General features: G+C 39.1%; 1 protein-coding gene across 1 annotated transcript; it reads right to left on the bottom strand.

Annotated features, from left to right (window-relative positions):
• Nucleotides 1-1,593: 1,593 nt before the first annotated feature.
• Nucleotides 1,594-21,001, bottom strand: CCDC34 (coiled-coil domain containing 34). Its single transcript, XM_021539028.3, has 6 exons — nt 20,835-21,001; nt 17,542-17,674; nt 15,185-15,292; nt 3,899-4,057; nt 3,293-3,434; nt 1,594-2,142 (listed from the first exon to the last, which is right to left on the bottom strand). Exons 1-6 carry the CDS (start codon nt 20,999-21,001, stop codon nt 1,967-1,969), a joined length of 885 nt encoding a protein of 294 aa, XP_021394703.2. The 3' UTR covers nt 1,594-1,966.
• Between the last annotated feature and the right edge of the window lie 4,134 nt (nt 21,002-25,135).

Here is a 25,135-nt window from a genome sequence, read left to right as displayed (position 1 = left end):
GATAATGTGCAAACTTCTGTGTGCTCCTACTTACCAGAAACACAGTTTGATGTTCCATGTAGTTTACAGACTCCAGACTTCTCCTAAATGCATACAGTAAAATTAAGACTTTGTGAAAGGCTAAATGCAAACACAAACCAAATAATCTATCAGTGCAGATCCAAATGTAAGGTGTTGGTTGCAGTCTTGTTAGCATTTGCCACTATCTAGAAAGAACAAACACAGGCATACTGTATAAACTGATTCACTCAAATTAATAGTACAAATAATGTATTAAGTATAAACTTGACAGGAGATAGTTTAATATTAGTTACAACTTGCTCTGAAGAAAATAAAATACACTATTAAGCCTAGAACTAGAATCAATAGAACACTTACTTTCCAGAATGTGACTTAATGTGTTTTCTTACCATAGAAATTTTATAATAGGCAATATACTTTTTAATATTGTAACTTTTAAAGGATAACAAGGTATTTCTCAAAGTGATACATCTACAACAGGAAAAATAAGTCTTCTTTATTTCTAAGTTTTCCTTTTCACATTAATAACTGAATTGTTGAGATTGGAATGGATCTCTAGAAATCATGTAGTCCAACTCTGTTGTTCAAAAGAGGGCTAGCTGGAGAAGATTTCTCAGGGCTTTGTCCAGTCAAGTTTTGAGTATATCAAAGAATGGAAACTCCATAACATCACTGGGCAATTTGTTCCAGCATTCAAGGACTCTCTCTTAAATATTTTTGCCTCATGTTTAAGTGGAATTTCCTGTATTTTGATTTCCACTCACTGCCTCTTCTCCTCTTGCTGGTCACTACTGAGGAGGGTCTGATCTCTCTCTCCAGCCATCAGGTATTTACAGACATTGCTCAGACGTTACTGAACTTTCTCTCCTTCATGCTGAACAGTCACAGCTCTCTCAGCTTCTGTCTGTCAGATGCTGCAATCCTTTAATCATCTTTGCGGCCCTTCACTGAGCTTGCTCCAGAACATCAGCGTCAGTCTTTTCCTTGCACGCCCAGGAATGGGCACAGCACTTTTGAGTGTGTTCTCACAACGCTGTGGTACAAGGGACAGACTCCCCACTTTGTTGCCAATGCTCCTCCTCATGCAGCCACATCCATCACCTGTCCAGGTGACTGAGCTGAGGCTGACTACTGGCCAGCAGTTCTGCATACACACCCTTCCTGAAGGCCGGGTTGATATTCACTTCCTTCTAGCTCTCAGGAACCTCCTCTTATCACCAGATCTCTCAAAGATAATTGTGAGTATCCTTACCATGACATTTGCCACTTCCTCAGCATTCTCAGAAGCATCCTACTAAATCCCACAGATTCATGCATGTCATCACTGGCCCCAAACTTCACATCCCTGACCAGCTCTCCCTGGTTTGTAAATATCAGGGTCAGCAAAGAGCCTGTGCTTCCCTGAAGAGCCTCCATCCATTTGTTGCAGCACTCCAGCAATGTAAGCTATCCCACTATAGCTCTGTAATCCCAGTGACATGATAACCCTGGAACTGAGGCAGGCCAATTCCTTCTGCACTAAGCCAAGAACTGTTTTAAAATTTGTTACAAATTAAAACACAACAAAACAACTTTTTACAAATTAAATTTATCTTTAAAATAACCTAGTTAATACTGTTGCCCAAAAGAATAATTACATATACAACAATTCCTTCAACAACAAGAGAGGAAAGGAATAAACAATCTTGTGCATTTTATTGGCATTGAGGTATAGTCCCATTACAATTTATCTTTTCCTTTTTTATTTTTTTTTTAACTAAAATGCAATATAGAAAAAACATTAAAAGCCTGATTGGTCAACCAGCAGTAAATACAAAACTTGCTGACAAAAATGAAAAAAAGACAAAAAGAAAGGCACAAAGCAATCTGCACTGGGTATATAAGTACACAGAACTTCACATTTATGGTCCAATTTGGTCGAGATTTTAAGAACATTTTTTCTGGACTATAACTTCTTTCTGCACAGGTTACTCCTGGGCTTAGAAATCACCACTGGTAAAGATGCATGTGGCTTCTTCATAGCAAGAACTCTGTCTTCTTCTGGGGGAGGCACATGTACTGGTTTCCAAGGAATGGGGTTACAATATGCTGGAACTGGATACAAATTTCTATCAGCACTCCCTAAAACATTTAGAAAATACACATAACTAAGAAGAATAGTTATTGCCAATGCAAACAGTTATAATAATTACCTGGACTAAATACAACACAACAATGTCTTCAGAGAAAGACAGCACAGGCCCATCACATAATTTAAGTGACCCAAAAGGATAACCAATCCACCTTTTTGTTTTTTAAACAGTAACTGGCATAGTCTTCATCTCTACTTAAATGATAAGCAGGTTGAATGCTCACTGCTTTGTGTTCTTAAAAAGTGTAAATGTCTACAAATTGGCTACTTTGTTTTACAAAACCACATGACAGATACACTTCAAAGTTTGTAATACATTATACTGAATGCCACAAGTGACTTGACAAATATTTTTCAAAAATCATTTAAATAAACGACTACAACTGTCAGTATGTATTGCAGGTCCAACCAAAACATGAAGGCAAGGTATATCACTACTTACAAATAAACGTAAGCCCAAGAGTAAAGGTTATTCACCTGCTTATACCTGTCTCTTAAACATACAGAGATCACAATTTTGGTCTCAAAACTATTTCTCTTGCAAAGTCAAATAGAAGCAATTATTTTAGTTGTGCAGAAAAATAACATATTTTCAGACAAAAATGGAACAGGATTACAGAAGCCAAGAAGGTGCAATGCAGGTGAAAAGTGAAACAGAAAGGAAATTTTAGCTCCATACAGGTTGATGCCCCTGTCTCCTTTTTCAGACAGCACTTCTGTCAGCTTCTAATTGTTCTAGTGTCTCAAAACCCCACCTCTTTTCTAAGGGGAATTCAGGTGTGCTGACACACACCTTCTGGAGCAGGAAAACTAACTTCACAAGGACACAACTAATTTGCTTCACAGAAGCCAGTGCTCTAGTGATTCCTGTACCTGGTAAGAAAAATCAGATAAAAGCATCCTTTGGTACGCCACATAATTATCTCAAATAACGTAATTTTACTCCAAATAAAAAAAAGGTAAAGAAAAATACAGAAAAGGTGTCAATCTGTTCCCCTGACTTATAGCATAGTGTAAGTAATCATTCTTATGTGCCAAAATTAGACATTAGATGAGTGTCTTAAGCAGCCTTCATTTTACACTAAAAGGAAGGATCCTCAAACTTAAGTCACTACATAATTGTGTACTATACATACAAACCTGTAGACCTCCCATGTGGGAAACCATAACCATTTAAATGAGGTTGTGGTTTATTTCTAGCATTTTGCAGCCATTCCTTAAAGACTTTCTCTGATCTTGTTCTCTTCTCCTGTAGCTCAGCCTCCCGTTCTTTTTCTTTTTCCTAAAAATAATAATAAAAAAAAATAAGGTACTCCTAGACAAAGTCCTGTACAATATACACAAAACAGTGAATAATTTTTTGCAGATTTCCAGACTGATGAATAAAATTTTAATATTTCTTCCAATACAAGCAACTTTTCCTAAAAATTGAAAAGATGCATTTTTTGGTTTAAGACTGAAAAAAACAACCCAACCCCCAACCTACATGTTACTCCAGTGTTTCCCTGAGAAAAAAAATCAAAGGCAATTAACAAAAATGCCAAACTGCATTAAACATGCACCTTACTTTGCTGACCATACCACAGTGTCTTTAAGGCACTAACACTGTAACTCTTCAAACAAATTTCTTCATGTACAACACTGCCATTTGATGTCCATGTAAGATTTGAATATATCAAATCTGAATCTGCAATAAATTGCAGATTAAGTAACTCCATACAAATAAATTATCAGTTCATTTAACACCTTCTCTTTTTTCTTCTTTTCTGCCTCTTCAGCTCTCTTCTTCTCTAGCCACTCTTTATACTTTTCATCAGCCTTTTCTTTTAACTGCATTTTTTCTAGTTCTCTTGTGGCTTTTTCTGACATTTCTTTGCTCAGCTTTCGTTTGCTTTCTCTTCTTTCCTATGTGAAACATATCCAAGAAACAGAATAGAAATTTTTAGTATATTTCAATGAGCAATTCTTTTGAGGAATACTGTAAATTTTATTACACAATTACAAAGAAAATTATCCTAAACATTAAAAAATATGTGATACTGTAAGCTCTTTGAAGTCAGAACCTATTCATTGCTAGATTCCAGGTATGATAGACATAAACCTGTCAAAAAAGATGATAAAAATTTACTTCAAGGTCTCCTCTGGTTTACCACTCTGTTATATTTATTCAGAGATTTTTTTCAAACACTTCCGACACATCTCAGTATTTCTGGGAATGAAATACATGTTGCAATTCTCAACAATGGTGTGTTAACTACTTGTCAGTGAATCTAGAGCAAACTCCAGTTCCAAATGCAAGTCAGGTAAACTGCCCCCTTCTAAGAGTCATTGAGATATGCAGATTGTTCAGCACACTTAAGCATAAATTAAACAGTAAAAAAAGTTCAACTAAAAACACAGTTCATATTTTGTGGTATTCTATTAAGTATGTTATACTTTTTAGTTTATTTACATAGGGACTACTTCAATAATCAATCCACACATTTCTCCTATTCCAATTATGAAAGGGAGAATGAAAAAACACATTCTAGGCAGGGAAGGCAAAATGTAACCTGAGTGAAGTGAAATTGCTGCCTTAATGATTCGGAAGACAGAATACACCAGAGGTGTCATTCACTTGCACATCTTTTCAGTGTATTTGCATCCAACAACAATGTTCTGAGGATCTTTCTCTAAGCAAACACATATCCACTGGCCTTTGCTTGATCTGGAGAGGGAGGTATTTTCATCTGAAGAGTGGCAATAGCTCTCATTTGTGTTCCTTGTAACCCTTATGAAGTGTCTGGAATTTTTCTGATTTGATTCTATTTCTGTTTAACTCACTTAGCTCTGAAGCAACTGCATACATGTGCAGAAGCAAAAATCTACCAGACAAGCTGTGCACATGACTTGGAAGAGAGGCACAAGACTAAAGACCAGTTCCTCTTAATAGAAAAGAGCTGCTGAAAAATTATGTTGCTTTTCTTTTAAGAAATCATTTACTTATACAACTCCCTGCGCACTCCCCTTGAACAAAGGAGATGGGTAACTTAGCAGAAACTCATACTGACTCAGAATTATTACAGTTGGCAGTATGAATATAAATGCCTAGAACTGCAGCTGCACACTATAATGAATAAATAAATGAAACATAGGAAAAACTCAAGAAAACCAGAAATATATTCCCATTGCACCATTATAGATTACCATTTTGCCCATTAAAAGAACAAAACAGCAGAAATCTAGAGCTCTCCCCTCTCCCACCTTTTTCCTAGGTTTACTGCACTTATGGAAACTTCACTTATGCCTAATGAAGAAGAAGCCATGATACTGCAGCAGGGGACCAACCACAATTCCCTCAGTCTGGTCTGAACAGCATGGCCTAAACCTGCTGGCCCAGTGCTTGTCCCCCCACACCAAAACCACCAGCAATCCAATAAAGCAGCATGAAGAGAATGAAAACTTCAGCTTTTATTGGTCTGGAGCACACTGACCTGATTTCTGCCAGGAAAGAGGGCAGCTTACAGAACCACTGGAGGTACTGTGTCCTCTTCTGTTTGCCAGCACCAGGAGCATTACTGCAGTTTCAACATCAACAGCTGTTCTAGGCACTGTGGGATTTCACCCCACCCACCTCTGTTACAGGCTAGGCTTTATTAGCTTTATCTACCATGATCTCCAAGGGGGTTGCTGCTCCAACTAAAATCACGATACTTTCAGTAGTACTACTCTGGCACACTCTTGGCAAATATTCTTATTTGACAACAAAGACTTCTTTGTGGACACAACTTCACAAAACAATTCCAAGTAGCTTTTTAGTTCTATTTTCTCCTTGATTTTTTGTTGTTTGGTAGGTTTTTTTTTTTCCATTTTACTTTTAATACATGCTAGCAAATATCAGCTCAATCTGTTTTGTAGTGTAGGGAAAATGGTCAAATATGAATACACTCCAACTTCAGTGCATATTCTGGAATGTAAAAGTTCACAGAACTGTAAAACAATTGGTCTTATTAAAATGATTTCACAACAGTGAGGCCTGTACAACCAAGACTAATAAAAAAATACATCTCATTCTGGGAACTAAAAAAACTGATATTCTGAAGTGGTTTTATGCTAATGAAGCATGGAAATAAGATCTTTCTTAACATGAAATAAAAGTTTCTGCATTTTAAAATGTTGAAAATAAATGAATGTATTTTTGGCAAATTATTCAAACATTACCTTCCTGAAAAAAAAAAACAAATAACCAATTGTCTAAGCTTTCCCTCCTCTTCATCTACAATTCATCTCAACCTCTTTTATTCAGAGCTGTTTCTCTGTCTCTTCATCACTAAAGAGCCCCCAAATGCACCAACAACACCGGTTCTGAGACAATGGTTGTCTGGGACACATAAAAAGCATTAATGTAAATGAGAGGTATCTGTGAAATCAGTGAGTTAAACTATGGAAGATTTTGCACATTTTGTTGTCTGCTGACTCACCTGTGATACACACAAAATAAGTTACAAAACTAAGGATCATCCAAAAGTAGTCTTTAGCTAAGGGTCTTATTGTAGAAAAGACATAAAAATGAATATAGGAGAAATCTGGAAAAGAAGAGCTACTTCCATACCTAGGGGTATGGTTATATAATGGAAAACCATTATAAGCAGAAAGTAGACTAAAATTTTTTCTAAATACTATAAAAGAAAGGCAGGGAGGCTTCTTAACTTAGGTGTTTGAAATCACAATACTTAGATGAGTTTAGCTACCATCTAGGCTGACTCAAAGTTAAATTAGGTCCCATGTAAACAATAACATGCCATACACACTACCATGAAAGCCATAACTATTGCTAAGTTTTACCTCCAGTGAGACATCCCTAAGACAGGGTGACTCCCTGCAGAATTGCAGACTTTACACTGCCTAGAAATTTTTCTGCAGACAAATCAGAAATGCTTCTTCTTCCTCTCACAATCAGAACAGATTTTGCTTCATGTGGACAACACAATCCCAGCTGCTTTAGTAACCTGTTCCATGTCAAGCTTCTGTCACCCTGACTGTCCCAGCTTTTTTCCCATCCTCATTTAAAAAGTCCAGCAAAAATGCTATGAATGTATATATTAATGTACATATTATTCACCCCTTCTCTTACTTTCCTTCCATGTGTATGTCAGGGAAGAAATTATTTTTTTATGCTTGGTGTTGTTTAGATTGGGTTTAAAAAAATCTCTTTGATCTTGTGCTCAAAACAGTCACAATCTATTCACTAAACCTCCAGTAAATTTACGTACACTACCATATAGCTGTGGGCATTACCTAAATTAAGGTACTGATTGCAAAACATCCAATTACTCATTGCAAGAAAGGCTTGTTCTCCTGCCACCCAGGCCAAGCATGTGATTACGGAGAAAGGATACAAATCTACCCTGAAGGTTCAGTGCTCTGTGCTGTGATTCTATCACGTCTCAGAACCCAATGAAGCCTGGCTTAGATGAGCCCCTGGAAATCCCCCACCCCACACAAATCACCTGCGACTCTGCCCACAGCATGTTTCTTACTGGGTCAGTGCTAACTACTAACTTCTCAAGAAAAATCACACCTACATGGATGTGCTGAGTGGTCAAAGCATTTTAAAATTTGAAGAAGCATGCCACTTCCTTCCTGGCAGAAGGTAGAAATCGTAAATAATTTTCCACACAGGGAAAAAACCAAAACCTAATTGCTTTTGAAACAGAGGCACTATATCCAACTAGAAGAAAACTACTAGAATATGAATTTCTGAATTTTCACATCAACAATTAAATGAGAGGCTGGAATGTGTAAAGTGCAGTGGTGTTTTCTGTTCTGCATTTTCTCTATAGACTGTCACTGGGTAGACATTTCCAGAAACTAATGATGTGGTTGAAATTTTTAAGATACTTCTCAAAGCAATCCCTTCCATCTTATGGTCTGCAGAATACGACAACATTTTTCTTTTCACAGATAAGTGTTCTACTTCATGGCTGTTTGCTGACAGCTAGCATATTCTAGCAGCAGTTAATACTGACTGATAGCAAAATATAAGAAAAGCCCACATTGCCAACATCAGAACACCTAATTTACTTGTTTATCCTCATAATAATTGTGGACATCAACCACGTCTAGCAGTCTTGGAAATCTGGGTCATTCAAACAAACTAATTCTCTTTTCAACTTTGCCCTGTAACACAACTCAGTGACCAGACAAAGCCCACATGAATACTTTTGAATCTCTCTCTAGAATTTCCATGTGAAAACAGTAAGAGGCTAGAAGGGAGGTCAACAACAGCCTGAGCTGCAGATGGCTCTTGACAAGTGGGTTTATATCAATTTACTGCTCACACAGTCAGTGCAGATCCCACTGCAGTCTGGGACTGCAGAATTACTGGATCTTTCTCCCAGACTGTGTTCATTTCATGTGGGGACTCAACATGTGTGACAAACATGAAGTTTTAGTGTACTTAGTTCCTGGAACACTCTTGGGATCTTCAAAAGAATGTGGACTCCACAAATGCTGTTGAAATATATGAGCACACATTCACCTTTCACACTAAACTCCTCTTCCAAAACTCTGGAACTCATTCTAACACTCACCATGAGGAATTAGCTCATTGTACTTACAGAAATCTAAAGGTAATTAGGATTTAGCTACAACCTAAAATTATAACAATGGCATTGGTCATGCGTGACATCACAGAAACATTTTGTGTTATCGTGGTTTGACACAGGAAAAATCATTTTCTCAGAAGGAAGAGGTCAGTATCCAGTCAGGGGTAAGGTTTGGATGCTGACACTTGGGGTGACCAGCTGAAGGTGGACACGTCTCTGAGAGCACAGAGGGGTTAAAAGCAGAATTCCCAGGAGAACTCGCTCTCTTTGGCTCCGGTCAGGGCGCAGTGCAGCCTCTCCCCTGCCCGCCCGTGGCTGGGTGGGGAGGGGAAGGCCTGACTGAGGTAGGCCCAAGGGTGGAGGGGGCTGGAACTCCCTGCAGATGGAAGGGTGGAGAAAATCTGGGATGTCTCCGTTCCCCCCCAGAGTCGAGAGAGAGAGAGACAGCAGCGGCTTGTCAGCAGTACGCCGCAGGGAAGGAGAGGAGCGGGGGGTGCCGGGGGTCGCAAGGTGCCCAGCCGCCCGTGGGAGCCGGAGGATCCGGCAGAGCCAGCCAGGGAGTCCAGACTTTAACCCTTCCTGAGAAATGAAAGCTTTGTGAAATCTCACTCCTCCTCAGTCTGACAGAGAGGAAGAGAGACAGCCTGGGACCTGGGATGTTAGAAGGAGAAACTCTAGGTGGGAGGAGATGATGGGGTGGATTTTGGCTGGACTTTTTCTTGTTGGCCACAGACTGAACCGATTTTCTCCTCCAAGAGAGACTGTATTTTAGGAGGATGCTGGTGAGCCAAAGAGACCTGCTTCAGCTGGGAAAAGACAGAAGTGGAGTGAACAGAGAAAAAGTTAGAAAGGTTGGTGGTGGTGCCCCCCGTCTTCAGAGAAGAAGAAGAGAAAGATCTCTGTTCTGGGACCCTCGGCCTCAGGGGAATATGGGGGGTACTGCGGTCCCAAAAATGAAAAAACTGAACTGTTGTTTTTTCCCTCTTGGCAGGGCATCTTTGGAAGAGAAATCCTAAGAGCAGTCTGTCCGTCCATGCATTGGTGGTGAGAGCACTGTGCATGGAAAGGAGAGTGTTACACTGGCAGATTTTCTCCGGGCAGTGCCATGTGTGACATGGAAGCACAGGATGTGGCAGCTGTGTTTCCTGGGGATCTGTGGTGCAAGGGAGACTCCTCTCTCGCCTGATGGACTTAGTATTGATTATATTGAAGGGTGAATACTTGATTAAGGGTCCAAATGTGTCCCACTGTGGTTTGTTGGAGTTGGATGGTGGGAAGAGGAATGATTTGAAAGGTTTTAATTTTGAATTTTGTGTGTGTTTTTTCTTCCTTTTTTTCTTTTATAGTAGTGTAGTAGTAGTAGCTTAATAAAGTTTTTTCCCTTGTTATTAAGCTTGGGCCTGCTTTGCTCTGTTCTTGATCGCATTTCAACAGCATTCAATTGAGAGGCTGCATTTTTATGGTGGCGCTGGCATGTGCCAGTGTCAAACCATGACATGTGTAAAGACTTTTCAGGTCCAGAGAGTAAAAGACCCACAATATGGAAAAAAATATCCTTAAGAAATTAAGCCCAGACTCACACACAAAAAAAATTAGATATGTAAAGAACAACTTAAGTATGTAAACAGAAAATTTTAATTCTTAAATGCAGTTAGTTCTCATGACTGGAAAGCATTTATACCAGAAGTTTCCCCCACAAATACACTTCTTGAAAGGACTCAGTCTTAAACAAGTGGACATCTTAGCATCTCTTTCAAGTCTAAACTGTCAGCAAAAACTACAGGACATCAGGCTCTACATTAGCAACCAGTGCTTGACTCAACAACAGCTCAGCTGTAAGAACATTCACCTAGACAGGGAAGATGTGGATTTAATTACATTTTTGCCAAAGGAGATTCCAACTAACACATCCCCAAACTGCAGGCTGGCATGACAGGATTTTCCACCCCTTCTGTGGGAGTGCTACCATTGCTCATAAAATCATTAACAAGTCATTGGATGAAAGAAAGGGAGCACAAGCAAGCATAGCTTTCACACTTGAAAGTCATGCTCAAGCTGTGGAACAATCTGTTCTCTGTATTAACCATGCTGAGATAAAATACACATTAAACTAAAAGCCTTTGGTGTAAGAGTTGGCACCTAGGTGTCTCTTCTGTAGGAACCAGCACACCAAAAAAGGAAGTCTGCTCCAAGAACCCTGTCATTCATTACTGCACACTGTGCTGGTTCTAGGCTTTCATATGCTCCTTAATGCTTTTTGCTTCTCATAAAGACTTATCACCCAACAGCATAATAAATGCTACAAACAAAATTTTCAATGAAAAAGCATTCAAACAGAACTTTTTCCATCCTGCACCTAGTTCTCATTAAAAATTCTATTTTTCAGTAAGTAAAGGGGACTTACTGAAAAGAACCATAAGAACTGTTGAGCATCCAAATACTGTTTTTAATGCCTGCTTGGTAATATTTACTTCTAAGGGAAAAAAAGTGTTATCTTATTCTGTATTCAACAAAGCAGAAAGTATTAGAAATTCTACAGTCAATTTTAGATGGCTATTAGAATAATTGGTTTTTCCAATGGAAAACTGTAACTTCACTACTTGTGCTCTTACAACTTTGCTATGCATCACATTATTACAGCATAAAGAATTACATGCAAAGACTAAATACAGGGATGTTAACAAAATGAGTTTCAGAATGACAATTATTTTGGAATTCAAGTATTCCTCTTCGGGGATTTCTGTCACTGTTGCAAACATATGCATAATACATGTAGTTGGCTTTGGTTTGGATGGAGTTAATTTGCTTCATAGCAGCTCCTATTGAGCTATGTTTGGATTTGTGAACAAAACAGAGTTTGCTGATAACACAAGTTATCACCAAGCAGTGCTTATAAAGCTTCAAGATCTTTTCTGCTTCCCACCCCATCTCACCAGGGCAGTCTGGGGGTGCACGAGGAGCTGGGAGGGGGCACAGCCAGAACTGACACTGACCAACCCAAGGGAAATCCTAGATCATCCTGCTCAGCAAGAAAAGCTGGGGGGAGCAAGGGGGACCTCAGCTGCCTCCTGGGGCTAACCCACAATAGTAATAATATAGATATTTATATGTACACACATGTATATGTATAAATTGGACACTCTAGATATTTCTAAGTTCATGCTCTACTGACATTGTAAAAATGAAGCAGCTTTGCAGTCAGTAAAGGTGGATTAAATGATTTAAAGATACCTTATTAGATTGTAGAAGGTAGAGTGCACTGCATCAGAGTTGATTTTTTTAATATGCAATCATAAAGCTGTTGTCATCAGACCTGACCTTTAATCCTAATATTTTATTCGGCAAAAATTTAGAAGTGGTTCTGACTGTGATGACGATGTTAAGGAATTAAACTGTCATGGCAGTTTACAGACTCTTCACAGTTTATGCATTCACAATGCATTTCTCATACTCTGATTTGAATCCAGTACTTTGATCTAATCAGTAATTCCACAATTACAGGCACCTTACTAAAGTGTTTAATCCCACAGCTGATGATACGAATAAAAGAGATTTCACATAAAATAGGAACTGAACACCAAGCTTACTTGTTCAGCATTTATAACCATAGTCGCTTCATTTTTATCAATAAATCTAACAGTAACTCAGAAATAAACATTTTAGTTACATTAAAAAAAAAAAAATCATGTTATGTTCATTTTCCTTCTGGAATCAAAAGCATGCTTAGTATTATTTTAGAGTTAAAATATTTCAATTGATACTTGTTGAAAAGTAAACAGACAATTTACTGTTTGCCAAGAAATGGCTCAACTTTAAGAGGCAGAGAAAGTAAGACTATTTTTGTCCAGGAGGGATCCAGTATCTTACTGAAAATTGTAAAGGCATTATTAGGTCCAAGATAGTGCCTAAAAACTGGTTTTATTAAGCTTTTAATTGCTAGTGAGCTGAAATTTTTGCCATGAACAAGTATTTGTATAAACTATTTCATAGCTTAGAATGTCCTTTGATGGCTCATATTTCAAAATATTACTTCTAGTTAATTTACAACCTCTAAGAACCACAAAAGCTATTTACATAGAAGAATACTAGTTAAGATTCCTTTACTTTCAAAAATAGTTTCTGTAAAATGATTAGAAACATAAGAAAACTGTAACAGCATATAATTTTTAATCTATATTAAATAATTAAAAAAACCAATAGTGAACAAAAACAGTGTTCAAGCTTTGCTTCCTAACCTCACCCTAAAGGACTATATTTAACAGTTAGAGAGCATCACAACTAAAACTGCCATGCAAAAATACTGGCTTGACATATAGAAAACCAGAATTCTTTTATGCATATGCAAACATTTTAATTCTGACATAAATACCTCTCACATTCACAGCACAAAGACTGTTTCAGCAGTGTCTCCTGGTGCAGGATGCTCAAGAGTTTTCATGTGCACTCAAGTGTGCCTTCCTTTCTTTATCCCTACAGTACTGACCAATGGGAAAGGGCACAGACTTGTGGAGACTACAGAGATAAGATCCCTGAAAGTACTGACTCCTCCAAATAAAGCATTTTCTACTCTCTGCACACAGGGCTCAGAACTAATAACTGAGTTTGAAAAAGGTGAGTGTTTAATACAAATTTCAGAGACACATACTGCAAGTTTTGCCTCAAGAAGCATCTTTTGATAGTACTATGAGAAAATGAAGTGTCTTCCAATACTTATATTGGAAAACACTTATATATACACACGCTCCCCAAGAAAATGATGTCAACTGTCAGTGCTCATGACTCTTACCTCAACTACAGTTGAAATCTTGATGCACCTTTAAACATCTTAGTCATGGAACTGACATATTTATCCTTCAGCCTGCGTCCAGATCCACAAATAAGCTTACAGAAACTTGAAGTGGGACAGGCTACACAGCACAAATGTTAATATCCTATGGACAGCTAAGCTTTTAAATTTTTAAATTCAGTTTATCCTTGATTTGAGTGTGGTTTATATGAAAGACTAGTCAATGAATCACGTGATTTAAATGAAAATCAGCTTACTTTTCTAAATACTTGGCCTAAGGATGATGCTATGCTTCCAAAACATAGTTTGATAAAGTCCAGACACAAGCATTCTTTTTCTCCTGTCCTCTGGGCTGCTGTGATTACCATAAAAAAGACCTCCCAATCCCACTGACAACAGAATATAAGTTGCTAATCAGTAAATCCACAAAGTTCCAAGGAAAATGCAAATAAGTAGAAATTTATGGAGTTGAAGGGGGTGGTAGGGGTAGTAAGGAAGAGACAGAAGGAAAACTTCTGGTTCTGAACTGGAACTATTTTAAGAGGCAGACCAATTCCTTCAAGTGTTGAAGGAGTAGTGAATGAACTAATGAATAGCTACAGACACCCAGAATTTAATTCCCATTTAAACATCATTTTGGAAGAGGAAAATTGAATTGTATGTGCTGAATAATAAATCTACTTTTTCCTGTGTACTTTAATTAGCAATATAAATCATAAGAAATTAATAGAGCAGGATAGGTTCTGAAATGGGTTTCTGCCAATTATCCAACCAGCATTAAGACTAAAATTAATTAGGTTAGATCCAAATATATGTTACTTTAGTGGTTCTAGGCTGAATCTGAAGGAGTTCTAAAACCATGAAAACAAATGTATGAGGTCTGCCCATCCAACCCAGCTAGTGCTGTTGTGCTATTTTTAGTGAATTTTCATCTGTTTTTGCTCAGAAACAAAGTAAATATAGCGAACAGCTGGTATTGCTGCAGGCCACAGAAGTATTAACACATGAACTGCCAGGGCTGGACACACCCTGGTGTCCCAAGGGTTCCCATTGCTGCCACCCAGAGCATCTGTGTGCTCACCTGGTGTGATACAGCTGTCACACAGCCCCACTGGGATCATCATTCTGTCTGTTTCTGACCCTGGACCCAGACACTCCCTCAAGAGAACTTAAAAAACTTTTGATCCCACCCAGAAATTAATTACTGACTGAAGGAATTCCCAATTACTAACTGTGGTGTACTGAGAATTCCCTCAATTTGGCCCCATACCTCAATTATCCCTCCTAAACCATATCCTGTGGTAAATACTCCTTGCCTGATTTAAACTACATCCCTCTTCTGACTCCCCCTGGTATACAAAACATCGCACACAGTCAAGAGGTACACTTAACCAAAAATGTTTGGGCACTGAAGCTGGGAAGTCTGGGAACCCCAGCTATCATCAGCAGAAGGCTACTGCACAGGATGTACACCAATTGTCAGTTCTCTGAATACTCAGAAAACAAAACCCTTTGTACCTTACGGGAAAAAAAAAACTTTGTACCTTACGGGAAAAAAAAAACTGAAAACATGGATGTCCAAACAGACTGAGTAAATTTTACACAGGCTTACTCAAGCATGGCATGTACTAGAATATTTCCAGCCAAAGCAGTATTTACCTCTTCTCTCTTTTTTTGGACCCATTCCTTGTGTTTCTCTTCAGCTATCCTTCTTCTTCTTTCACATTCTTGATTTTGCTTCATTTCCTCAAGCTGTTTATTCATTTCCTAATTACAGAAAAAGTATGCATTTCAAATCTGTGGTGACCATTTACAGCAATACTGGCAGTAGTACTGCAGTTAAAACAATGTAAGCATTAGATTTGGGTATTTTTTCCTTCATTAAGATTTTGGAGAAGAAAAATTGCAGTCAACATAGAAATACTATGAAATACAAACAGTGAAACATGTATAATTTTTAGGATATTAACTGGAAATCCATCTTTTAATTAGGCTTTGGAAGCAATTAAATGCATCAAATCATTCCTCAGTTTATTGAAATGCCTTTTTAGTCAGCAGACTCTTAATTTGCAGCAGTACTTTCCTACAATATTTAAAATTTACACTGTGTACTGCTCTGCTCTGTGGAAGGTATCAAAAGCTAAGTGAAATATTATTCACCTGTGATTTTTAGTACCAGAACTACTTGAACTTTAGGGCTTAATCCAAGGCTTAATAAAGCCAAAATTATTGCAGATTCTAGCAAATTTTGAAACAGGAGTTTTCATTTGAAGATGAGAGAAGAAATTTCGAAGTATATTTACATGACATACAGTATACATGCAAACATTTCTATCTCTCCAGTGAACTTAATAAAGAAAAAATGTAACTAAGGAGACAATTTGAGATGCCTAGCTTCTCCAACAGTAGCACTAACAAAAAGTGCTAATTTTCACTTAAAAGTCATACCTTCAAACACCGACAGATGTAATTATTTCCATGAAACTGATTTTATGGGCCCTACGCTGCAGTCAGTTTCAGCGACAACCCCCTTTTCTTAGGACATCAGTAGAAGCTTACAGAAAACTCAAACACCCACAATACAGTGACAGTTTGAAAATAGTTGTTGCTGTATTGAGGCAAAGTCACAGCAAATGACATCTCTTTTGAGTTGCAAGACACCTGTATTGCAGGGATCCTGGTTTCTGTAAAAGCTAATGGAAGTCTAAGTGCCTTAGAAGACCCAACCTAATTCCACTTCAAATGTTTATCCACCTTCTTGACATTCAGGGAAGACTTGGTACTAATGTCAGCAAAAGATCTGGAATTTCACTGTTGTTTCTTGGAATACCAGTTTAAAATACCTTTATTATGCAAAGAGAGCAATAATTTTTTGTATAAATATCACATTTTTTATTCTCTTCTGGCATCTTCCAAAAATGTTCATTATATTTTTCCCCCAAATATAAGCTTTTTACACTGACTTGTTGCATTTAATATCTAATGTTTTCAAAATCTTACAAACTATCTGTCTAGTTCTACATGGCTTTAAGTAATGCTTGTTCTTAATATTTAGTTGAGAGACAACTGCTAGCTTACATTTACATTACAAATCCAGAATATAAATGGAAAGGCATGAAAAATTTGGTGGATGCGGATTAACAAATCGAAGCCTATTCCTCAAGTTTAACAAACTACTTTGGTGTACTGCTGACCTGTAAAATTCTGTTCCTGAACCTTCCAGTGGTACGTGTTTAATACAGAGTATGAGGTAGCTCACATAAAACACCTGCATGCTATACTTTACAGATACACGGAAAGGCAAGGAAAACATTCAAGGTCAAATAGTTAATGAGTAACTAAAGTGAGAAGTTATCTAATTTTGGTGTGATTGTTCTAATCACCAGACAATACTTCCCATTTGATCTTCAACAATGGTATAATTTAACCAACTGCCACTACAAACAGAGTGATCAAGAAAAGATAGGGTGCTCTCACTTAATTGTGTCCCAGCCCTGGTTCTCAAAAACTGTTCAACTCTAATGGGGAAAAAGACAGAATGAAGAAAAAAAGTGCTGTAACAGGGATCCCTTTCCAGGGAAAGGACACCAAACAGTTGTAAAATTACATGCCAAGTAGGCAACAATACTGTGCCTCAAAACTAACCAAGTAGCTTGGCATACTTACAATCAGCACACACCTCATTTTCTTCTACAACCTACATGCCTGCCTACATTCCCATGACAAAAATCAAGGCATTAATTATATAAATGCTTCAATCTTCCAACATCGAACCATTACCTGACAGTTGGATAAACAAAATATTATACAGCACCAGTTCAATGAAGTGTAGCACTCAGCAAAGGAAAAAGCACATAACATGAATCATGCCAGCACTGACAAGCACAAACACTATGGAGGCCTAAGAGACAAAAAAGGAAAAAACAACTACTCATGTTTGTACAACCAAGGAAAACTAAATCCTGTGTCTGCTATCTCCTGTTAGACTCAGAATCAAAACAGCTGGATGTAATCACCTCTGCAGCTCTAGCCTGTAAGCGGGCACGCAGCTCCTTCTCTTTGCCAATAAACCACTCTTCCCATGGTGAAAGGTTATCTTTCAAAGGTGACAATTTTCTCCCCGCTGCTGTTTCAGAGTGTTCACCCCTCCTGAATTAAAAACAAGAAACAGAAGAGAGTATAATCTATAATGTATTCAAGTTCATGTGTTCATCTAAAAGTTAGTGTTACTGTCTTAAAAAAGTACTTTTATGGCATAATGTGACAACAAATGACACAATTTGTCTACTTGTTTAGTAATCCTTCTAAAGGATAAATGGCATTTACAGTGCACCTCTGACCATCCCCCTTACATTCTACATTTTCCTTACTAAATTCTAGCTTGTTAGTGATTTTGAACTGTGGAACAGATTCAAACACTACCTTCTAGAAACTAAACAAGAAGAATACACATAACATCAAAGTGTCCCTCTCCTCCTCACATATGGAAGCCAAGAAAAATCAGAGGTTTAACATTAACATCCTGTCCTCAGTCACAGGAAGCTCCATGTACCAAGTGGTCTTTAGGAAAAGCAAAGCAAAAGTGAGAATGTTATTTTCTTTGTTCAAGTCTTGTACAGGTGGATTCATGGTATCAAGCAAGCTCAGCATTAAGAATCCATTCATTACAAATCCATCCGTTCAATCCAGGAAGTTTTCCATCTTAAAACACTTTCACAGGAAATGTGCTTAAGAAATATAGCCAGCATACAATACTTGATGGTAGGTTCTATTAGACATTTAATAGGAGATCTTACATAAGTCACTCGTAACTTCTTTACTCACGAATAATGCTGCAATCCTAGCCCCAGGTCAGAAATATCTTTTATAATATTCAATATATGTAGTATTTCATAAATAACACCATATATTAGGGTCCAACTCAGCAAAATTTGAAAACAGGCCAAGAGATTTATTTAAAACTAACTGCCACAGAATTTTGTCTTGAGAACAAAGCAATGAAACCAGACTTGACTTTACTATTTCATATAGATGTACAGGCTCTGGAAACACCTACCTACACACATACCCCACTACAGTGAGGAATTCTGTTTGCTGAATCTAAGCTACAGATGAAGCATCCAACAAGAATATTATGCTAATGCTCCAGACATCAATTTTTTAAATATAAGATACCTGGATTTTATCAATACAAAATTACAACATATTCACAGGACACAGCAGTACTCCAATACTCAACTGCACAATATTTTCTATCCCAGTCATCTTTAGAGCACATTTCTGTGCTAGAAAGCATTTGGGAACAATCTCAGTTTTACAGAGTTTTGTCCTACTCTTCCCTATTGTTTTACCCATGCGTGTTTGTGCTAACAGGACTTTCCTGGTCAGGTCAGGGTAACTGATTCACACTACAACCTACCTGGAGCAAGTTTATTTTCCCACACAATCCCACTTTTACGGTGTGAAATGCAGAATAACAGAACTGACAGGGACACCCTGACACCCAGACACTGCAAGGACAGAAGCAGCAGAGACCAAAGACTCACCAGTCCAGCACAACCCCACACATTCTGCTGCACTCCAGGGCTTTTATGCTGAAGCATTAATAAAGACCAAAAATTTAACAGAGACAGCTTTTAAACACATACATACCATAACAGATGCCACTTAAGAATACCTAATAACACATTTTGTAAGAAAATAAGTCTCTGAAAGTTCATTAAAGGATAAAAGTATTATACATTCACATTGAGGAAAAAAACCCATAACTTTGTACAGACTTGACATTTTGGGCAGGGATACTTTTTCAATACATTCTTTTGCTTTGTGTGATTTGCATTATGGCACCTTGTGGAACATGACTGACAAATTAAACCAACCTAGAAAAAGTACTAGGGGAGTGAATAAATTCGGAAAAATAATATTTATTATGTATTATCAGGACTTATGAAATTCAAGCTGTCAACTTATCAAAATAAGTTATTCACAGTAATAGGTTAAAAACTTACTGTAGATGAGTAAGAAATAACACAAAATGAAGCTTAAACAGAGGAAAACACAAGCTCAGTATTAAGACCTCTTGGAAGAAACACTTCTTCAATACTGTGTGTACAGCTCTCCTATTGCACCAGAACCCAGTCTTCCTTGGTGTCCACTGCAGCCAGCAGTCACACTCTCCTGGCACACCAACCATGCCAACTTCTGAGACCTTGGCAGCGATACACAGAAGCTGCTATATGAACACAAGGTAGGCGCTTAGTGCAACACAGCAGCAGTGTTACCCAGCAGCACAGCGTGTATTTTAACAGGACTGCCAGCTTGGGCCCTAAAAGAGGCTGTCTTCAGCTGCACCTCACTGCTGCCAGAGAACACTGCAGCAACAGGCCCCAGAGTTGGGAGCTGTTTCAAACAGCCTCTGAAGCTGCAAAACCTGTTGAAGCTTGAACAAACTGCCACAGAACTCCAAGGGGCATGAACAAAATTGCTCATTGGGAAATAGGAACTGAAAGAGAAGGAACCATAAACTGGCCGATCTCTTCACTCTGAAGGTTCTGATTACACTTGAACACTCCCTGGACTTTAGGCAACTTTTGGAAGAAATACGTTTAGGTAAAGTTCAGTGTGGTCCACATTCCTTCACTGCTCCCCATGGAAATTTAAGGACCATGCTGGAAACCTGCACCCCATGAAGCTCTGCTGTCCTTCCTTTACTTCACCGGTGCTTTTAGCTCAGTTCAGCCTTGCTAGTTACATTCACCACCAGTTAATGCCCAAGTCTGTCAAGTTTCTATCCTGAATTCCAGAACAGGATAGGCTCTCCCTGCTCTTCCTCCTTCTGTTTTAAAGGGAAGAATAATTATTATTCTCTTGTCAAGCCGGTGAGATCCCAAGTAAAAAAAAAAAAACGTATTTTATGTTTGCATATAATTTAAATGGAGTAAGATTAAGCCACTGGAGCAGGAGCTGTGTGATGCTTACATGCAAAACTGACTCTGGACCCAGGTACATTAACACCATGCAAAACAACCCTTTAGTCTGCAAGCACTTTTAAACTGAGGCAGGAGAGACTGTAGCTTTATCGGCTCAGTTTAACACTGCTTATGGACAATTTATGAGCCCACAAAAATACTCAGGTGGCCATGGAGAAGACATCCAAGACACTAAAAAAAAACCAAAACAAACAAACAAACAACGGCTTAAAGCGTTGGTCTCGGCAAAGAAGCCTATATGTATGTAAAACAATCTTCTGTCTCCAGCGGAGGGAAGCAAGTGAGCCCCGCTGGAGCCCGGTCCCTGCCGCAGGGGTTACCTGTGGCCCGGCGAGCTCCGGGAGCCCGCCGCCCGCTGCTCCGCCTCCTCCTCCCGGCCCGGGGAGCTGCAGCGGGACGCGAGGGAGGGCGGCGAGCCCCCCGAGGGGCTGGGCGGGGACGAGCCCTCCGCGGGCGGCGGGCTCAGCGGGCTGGCCCCACCGCTCATGGCGGGGGGCGGCGGGGAGCGACGGGAGCGGCTCCCGGGCACCGGCGGGGCGGCTCCCGACGCCGGCAGGGGCAGCCCGGCGGCGCTCCCCGCTCTGCCGGGGCCGCCCCCTCGCTTCCGGCCCCGCCGGCCGCGGCCGGGCCTGGGCGGAGGCAGCGGGAGAAGACGGGCTGAGGACCGAGGCCCCCGATCCGCTGCGAGCCGAGTCCTCCCAGCGCTGGGCTCCGGCCCGGCCCGCGGCACCGCCAGCGCCAACACCGACACGCCTGTGCTCATCTATACCAACTCCTCGCAGCTGTTCTTGCTTCCGTAACGCTTTTGCGCAAGTACCAGTCCAATAAACAGGAACCAGTAACCTCATCTGCAGGTGACAATCCCAACACATCAGAAGGAAGCATCTTAACATTTTCAAACAGCCAACTCAAAATTCGTAATCTATACTTGCATTAAATTACAAAATCCCATTTCAGCCCTCACAATTACTATCTTGTTTGTAAACTAAAGCTTGGTTTTCATACACTTCTGCTAGGAAAGTGGTGTCCTTTACCTTCTCCATCAGTTAATTTTCCACTGATTCTACAACTATCTGTAAAAAACAGATCATATATCTATATAGATATTCCCATATTTGCCAGTACATTCTTTGTCAGCCTTCTTTTTGGGCTCCAAATCCCAGGAACACAGTCCCCCTTCATTTCTTATGCTGGGCCACCCTGTTCCCCCCTCTTTTAGCCAAATCTTAAGCAGGATCACCAACAAACATCCGCATAACCAAAGCTTTTCATTACCTTCAAATTTCATCAACCAAGGAGATAACTGCTGATCAGCAGTTGCTAATTTTTTATAAAACTGTGAGTAATTTTGCTGCGGCTGACTAAGCAGAAACATTACTAATATTAACATAAGATAAAGAAGTTTGAAAATTATTGTAGATTTGGCTATGTTAATTGTTCTTGTGAGATTCTGCAGGTGATTTTAACAAGAAATGTATTTTTAACTGGATAGGCAAGTTGAAAAATAAGAATCAGTATTAAAAATGCTTTATTTTAATCAGGAAAATCAATTGTGACATCTGAGGCAACTGACTTGCCATAACAATTGAATTTCAGTAGCTGAATGATAAAAAAAGATCAACAAATCTATACAGCAAATACGGGCACCTAGGCTCCACCAAAAATGAGTGCTGTAGGAGGCAGAAGACATCTCAATGCCATCATTAACAGACCTAAAGGAATGCCTAAAATGATCTTATTTGCAGAATTTAAGATGGGATGTTTGGTGCTTGGGCTGCAGACAGACAGGCACCCAAATTTGTAATAGCTCTCAAACAGGCTATATCTCTCCTCTCTCAGGAGCACATACTTCTCCCTCCCTCTTGCTCCTTGGACCCTTCACTGACACACAAAACCTTACTAAAATGGTAGAAAAACATTTGGCCAAACAACATGTGCTCTGAGCAAGCTAAAGCTCAGGGCGTATCAGACAGCTGCTGAGGCCAAAACCAGGCAAGTGACAGGAACACACAGCCACAGACTCTGAGGGAGAGGCAAAGGTGTAAGGGATTTGGGATTTCCCCCCTTCAGTGGTGAAGCTTCTGTATTTGGCTTACCATTTCACAAGGAACTGCACTTTTGACAGGCTGGAGAAATAACATTATGGTTCCTGTAAGGAAACAAACCATGTTATTGCATTGCTGATCACCAGATCATCACACAGAACTGTTTTCCAGCAAGCTGAAAACCATAAAAAGGGCCTGAATACTTCTCTGATCTAAGCACCCTTGGAATACCGAATACATCACTAGGCACCAAACTGATGCTCATATGCTTAACTAACTCCATCCAGTTGTGGTAGATTGTGGATTGTTATTTTATGATTATCATAAAATAAAGGATCAAGTACGAGTAGCCACAGTATCTAACAAACAAATTACACCTGTTGAAATAATTTAAGTTCGTGTTTCAAATATTGGACACAAACAGAGTATCACTAGAATCTAAATTTCATGCCAAGTAAAGCTACAAGAAGAAGAAAATTTAAAATTGGTCTGAATTCTTAGGCTACAAGTTACACAATCCAATACCTCAGCTTTGTTGAACACAAACCACCCATGGTTTTACAGGAACTTTGTATACGTGCTACATTCAGCTGACAAATGAAAGCAGCTCTTCACTCCATGGCTACCCAAGCACTGTGAGCAAAGCTCCATGTCGTGCCAAGCAGGAAAACCTCAGGTACTCAACAGGCTGCAGACCAAGGTAATTTCAAAACGGAAAACGTGAAAATTTTCCCTGAACTTAAAGCCAATCTCATAGTGAAGACTGACAATAATCATAAATGAATAGAAAAAATGAAAAGCTCCATGTTGCCTCAGTGAATTGAGGAATTCTGGAACTCAACTGCACTAGGCATGTCTAACTTCTAATGGAGGCCTACATCACCTGGAATGGCCAGAAACTGTGGAATGGACGTATCAAGGCAAGGCAGCAGCAACTTTGCCAAACACAAACATTTGAGCGTGTCTATTCCCTTCCTATTCTATTACACAGAATATGGGAATTTCTCAGGATGCAGCAGCAGCAGATATTGGGCAAATCGCTTATATTAACAAACCTTAACATTGGGACAAGCTAGTGGAGTTTGTGCATCAAGACTGCCCATAGGGAGGGTGGCAAAAGCCAGTTCACCCTTTTGGAAATTAAAGCATTGTTCCTGGAAGCATTCCAGCAACATTGAAGAGATGTGAAAACATAAAATAATATTGTTACTATCCAGCTTACCATTGTGCCCAACTTGTCAAGCCAGCTGCACAACCACTGTGCCCTAATTATCACAGGAAAGGTATGAGCCCAAATAAAGTAATTTTAGTAAAAAGTATTGAAACAAAAACTTGGCCACAGAAGGACTGACAAGATAAACAGCATGCTGCAAGGATGGCAAAACCTTAATTCTGTGAACTGAATGCCAGAAGCAGCTGCCCTGACAAGAATTACACGTCAACACTGCTAAAACCCACAGGCAAAATCAAGCTGCCACAATGAAACACAGAAGTTGCCACAAACAACCAAATGTAGTGAATAAATATATACACACCCCCCAATGGTTGATACCATTGATACCAATGGTTGATTTCTCACTAAAGAAACTACAAAAACTACATTCAGTTTTTCAGTGCTAGCTCACCATCACAGACTATAGAATAGAGCTATCTAGCAATAGTCAGTAAAATTCAGAGTAAAAAGAGCATGATATGTTCACAGACCAATATTTTCTGTCTGCATGGCCACACCAATCAGCGTGTCTGAACAACCAAACGCTCAAGACAAATTTCTCAGAAGTATTCCCCAATAGCCACCAACAGTATTAAAAAAAAAAACATTTTACACATAAAATATCAAGAAAGCAATTCCTTAGGTAACAGACATAGAAAAGATTTCTATTCTAGACAACTGCTCTGAATCACTAAGCACCTTGATTTGATAACTTTTGTTTATGAAATCATTAACTTTTAGAAATTCAACTGTAATCTGATGAACTCGGTCTCTGAAAATACAGAAGCTAGCAGAATGAAACTTGTCAGTTCAACTTGATGAACACTAGCCAGGTTTAATGAAAAGAATGAGATCATATTGCTTGTAGATGTCATGTCTAATTCTCCACTAGACATTAAGGAACACAGAAGCATAAAAATAATCAAAAAGGGGAAAAAAACTTACTAAATGTAGGGAGAAACACAGGCTTGGACATCAAGCATTAAGCCTAAAGAAAATACTATTTTACTTGCAACCTTGAAAAAAGTAGAAAATTTAAACCAAATATAGTTGAATTCAACTCTTCTTAAGTCCCCTTAAGTCTTCAGATTTTCCAGCATAAGAAAAAATACTGTGGCAGGCCTGTGCAAGGCAGAAAGCTACTTGGTTCACCTCCATGTCAGAGCTCAAGGAACACTGTCTATATTTGTCTGCTGGCTATTTTTGTGCCTGAATGTGTAGTTCTGCTTGATTAGGGGCTGTGAAACCTGAGAGGTCCTGGATTGCTTCACTTTCCTTCACGGTATGATGTATTCTCATCCTGCAGTGCACTGTACACACCGCCAGTCCCAGCCCAGATTCTGCTGCCTGCAGATGTGGAACT

The sequence above is a fragment of the Lonchura striata genome, chromosome 6 (assembly GCF_046129695.1).
Source record: "Lonchura striata isolate bLonStr1 chromosome 6, bLonStr1.mat, whole genome shotgun sequence".
NCBI classification, from domain to species: Eukaryota; Metazoa; Chordata; class Aves; order Passeriformes; family Estrildidae; genus Lonchura; species Lonchura striata.
Note: the sequence above shows the minus strand (reverse complement) of the source record. Positions and strands in the feature narration are given on the sequence as shown.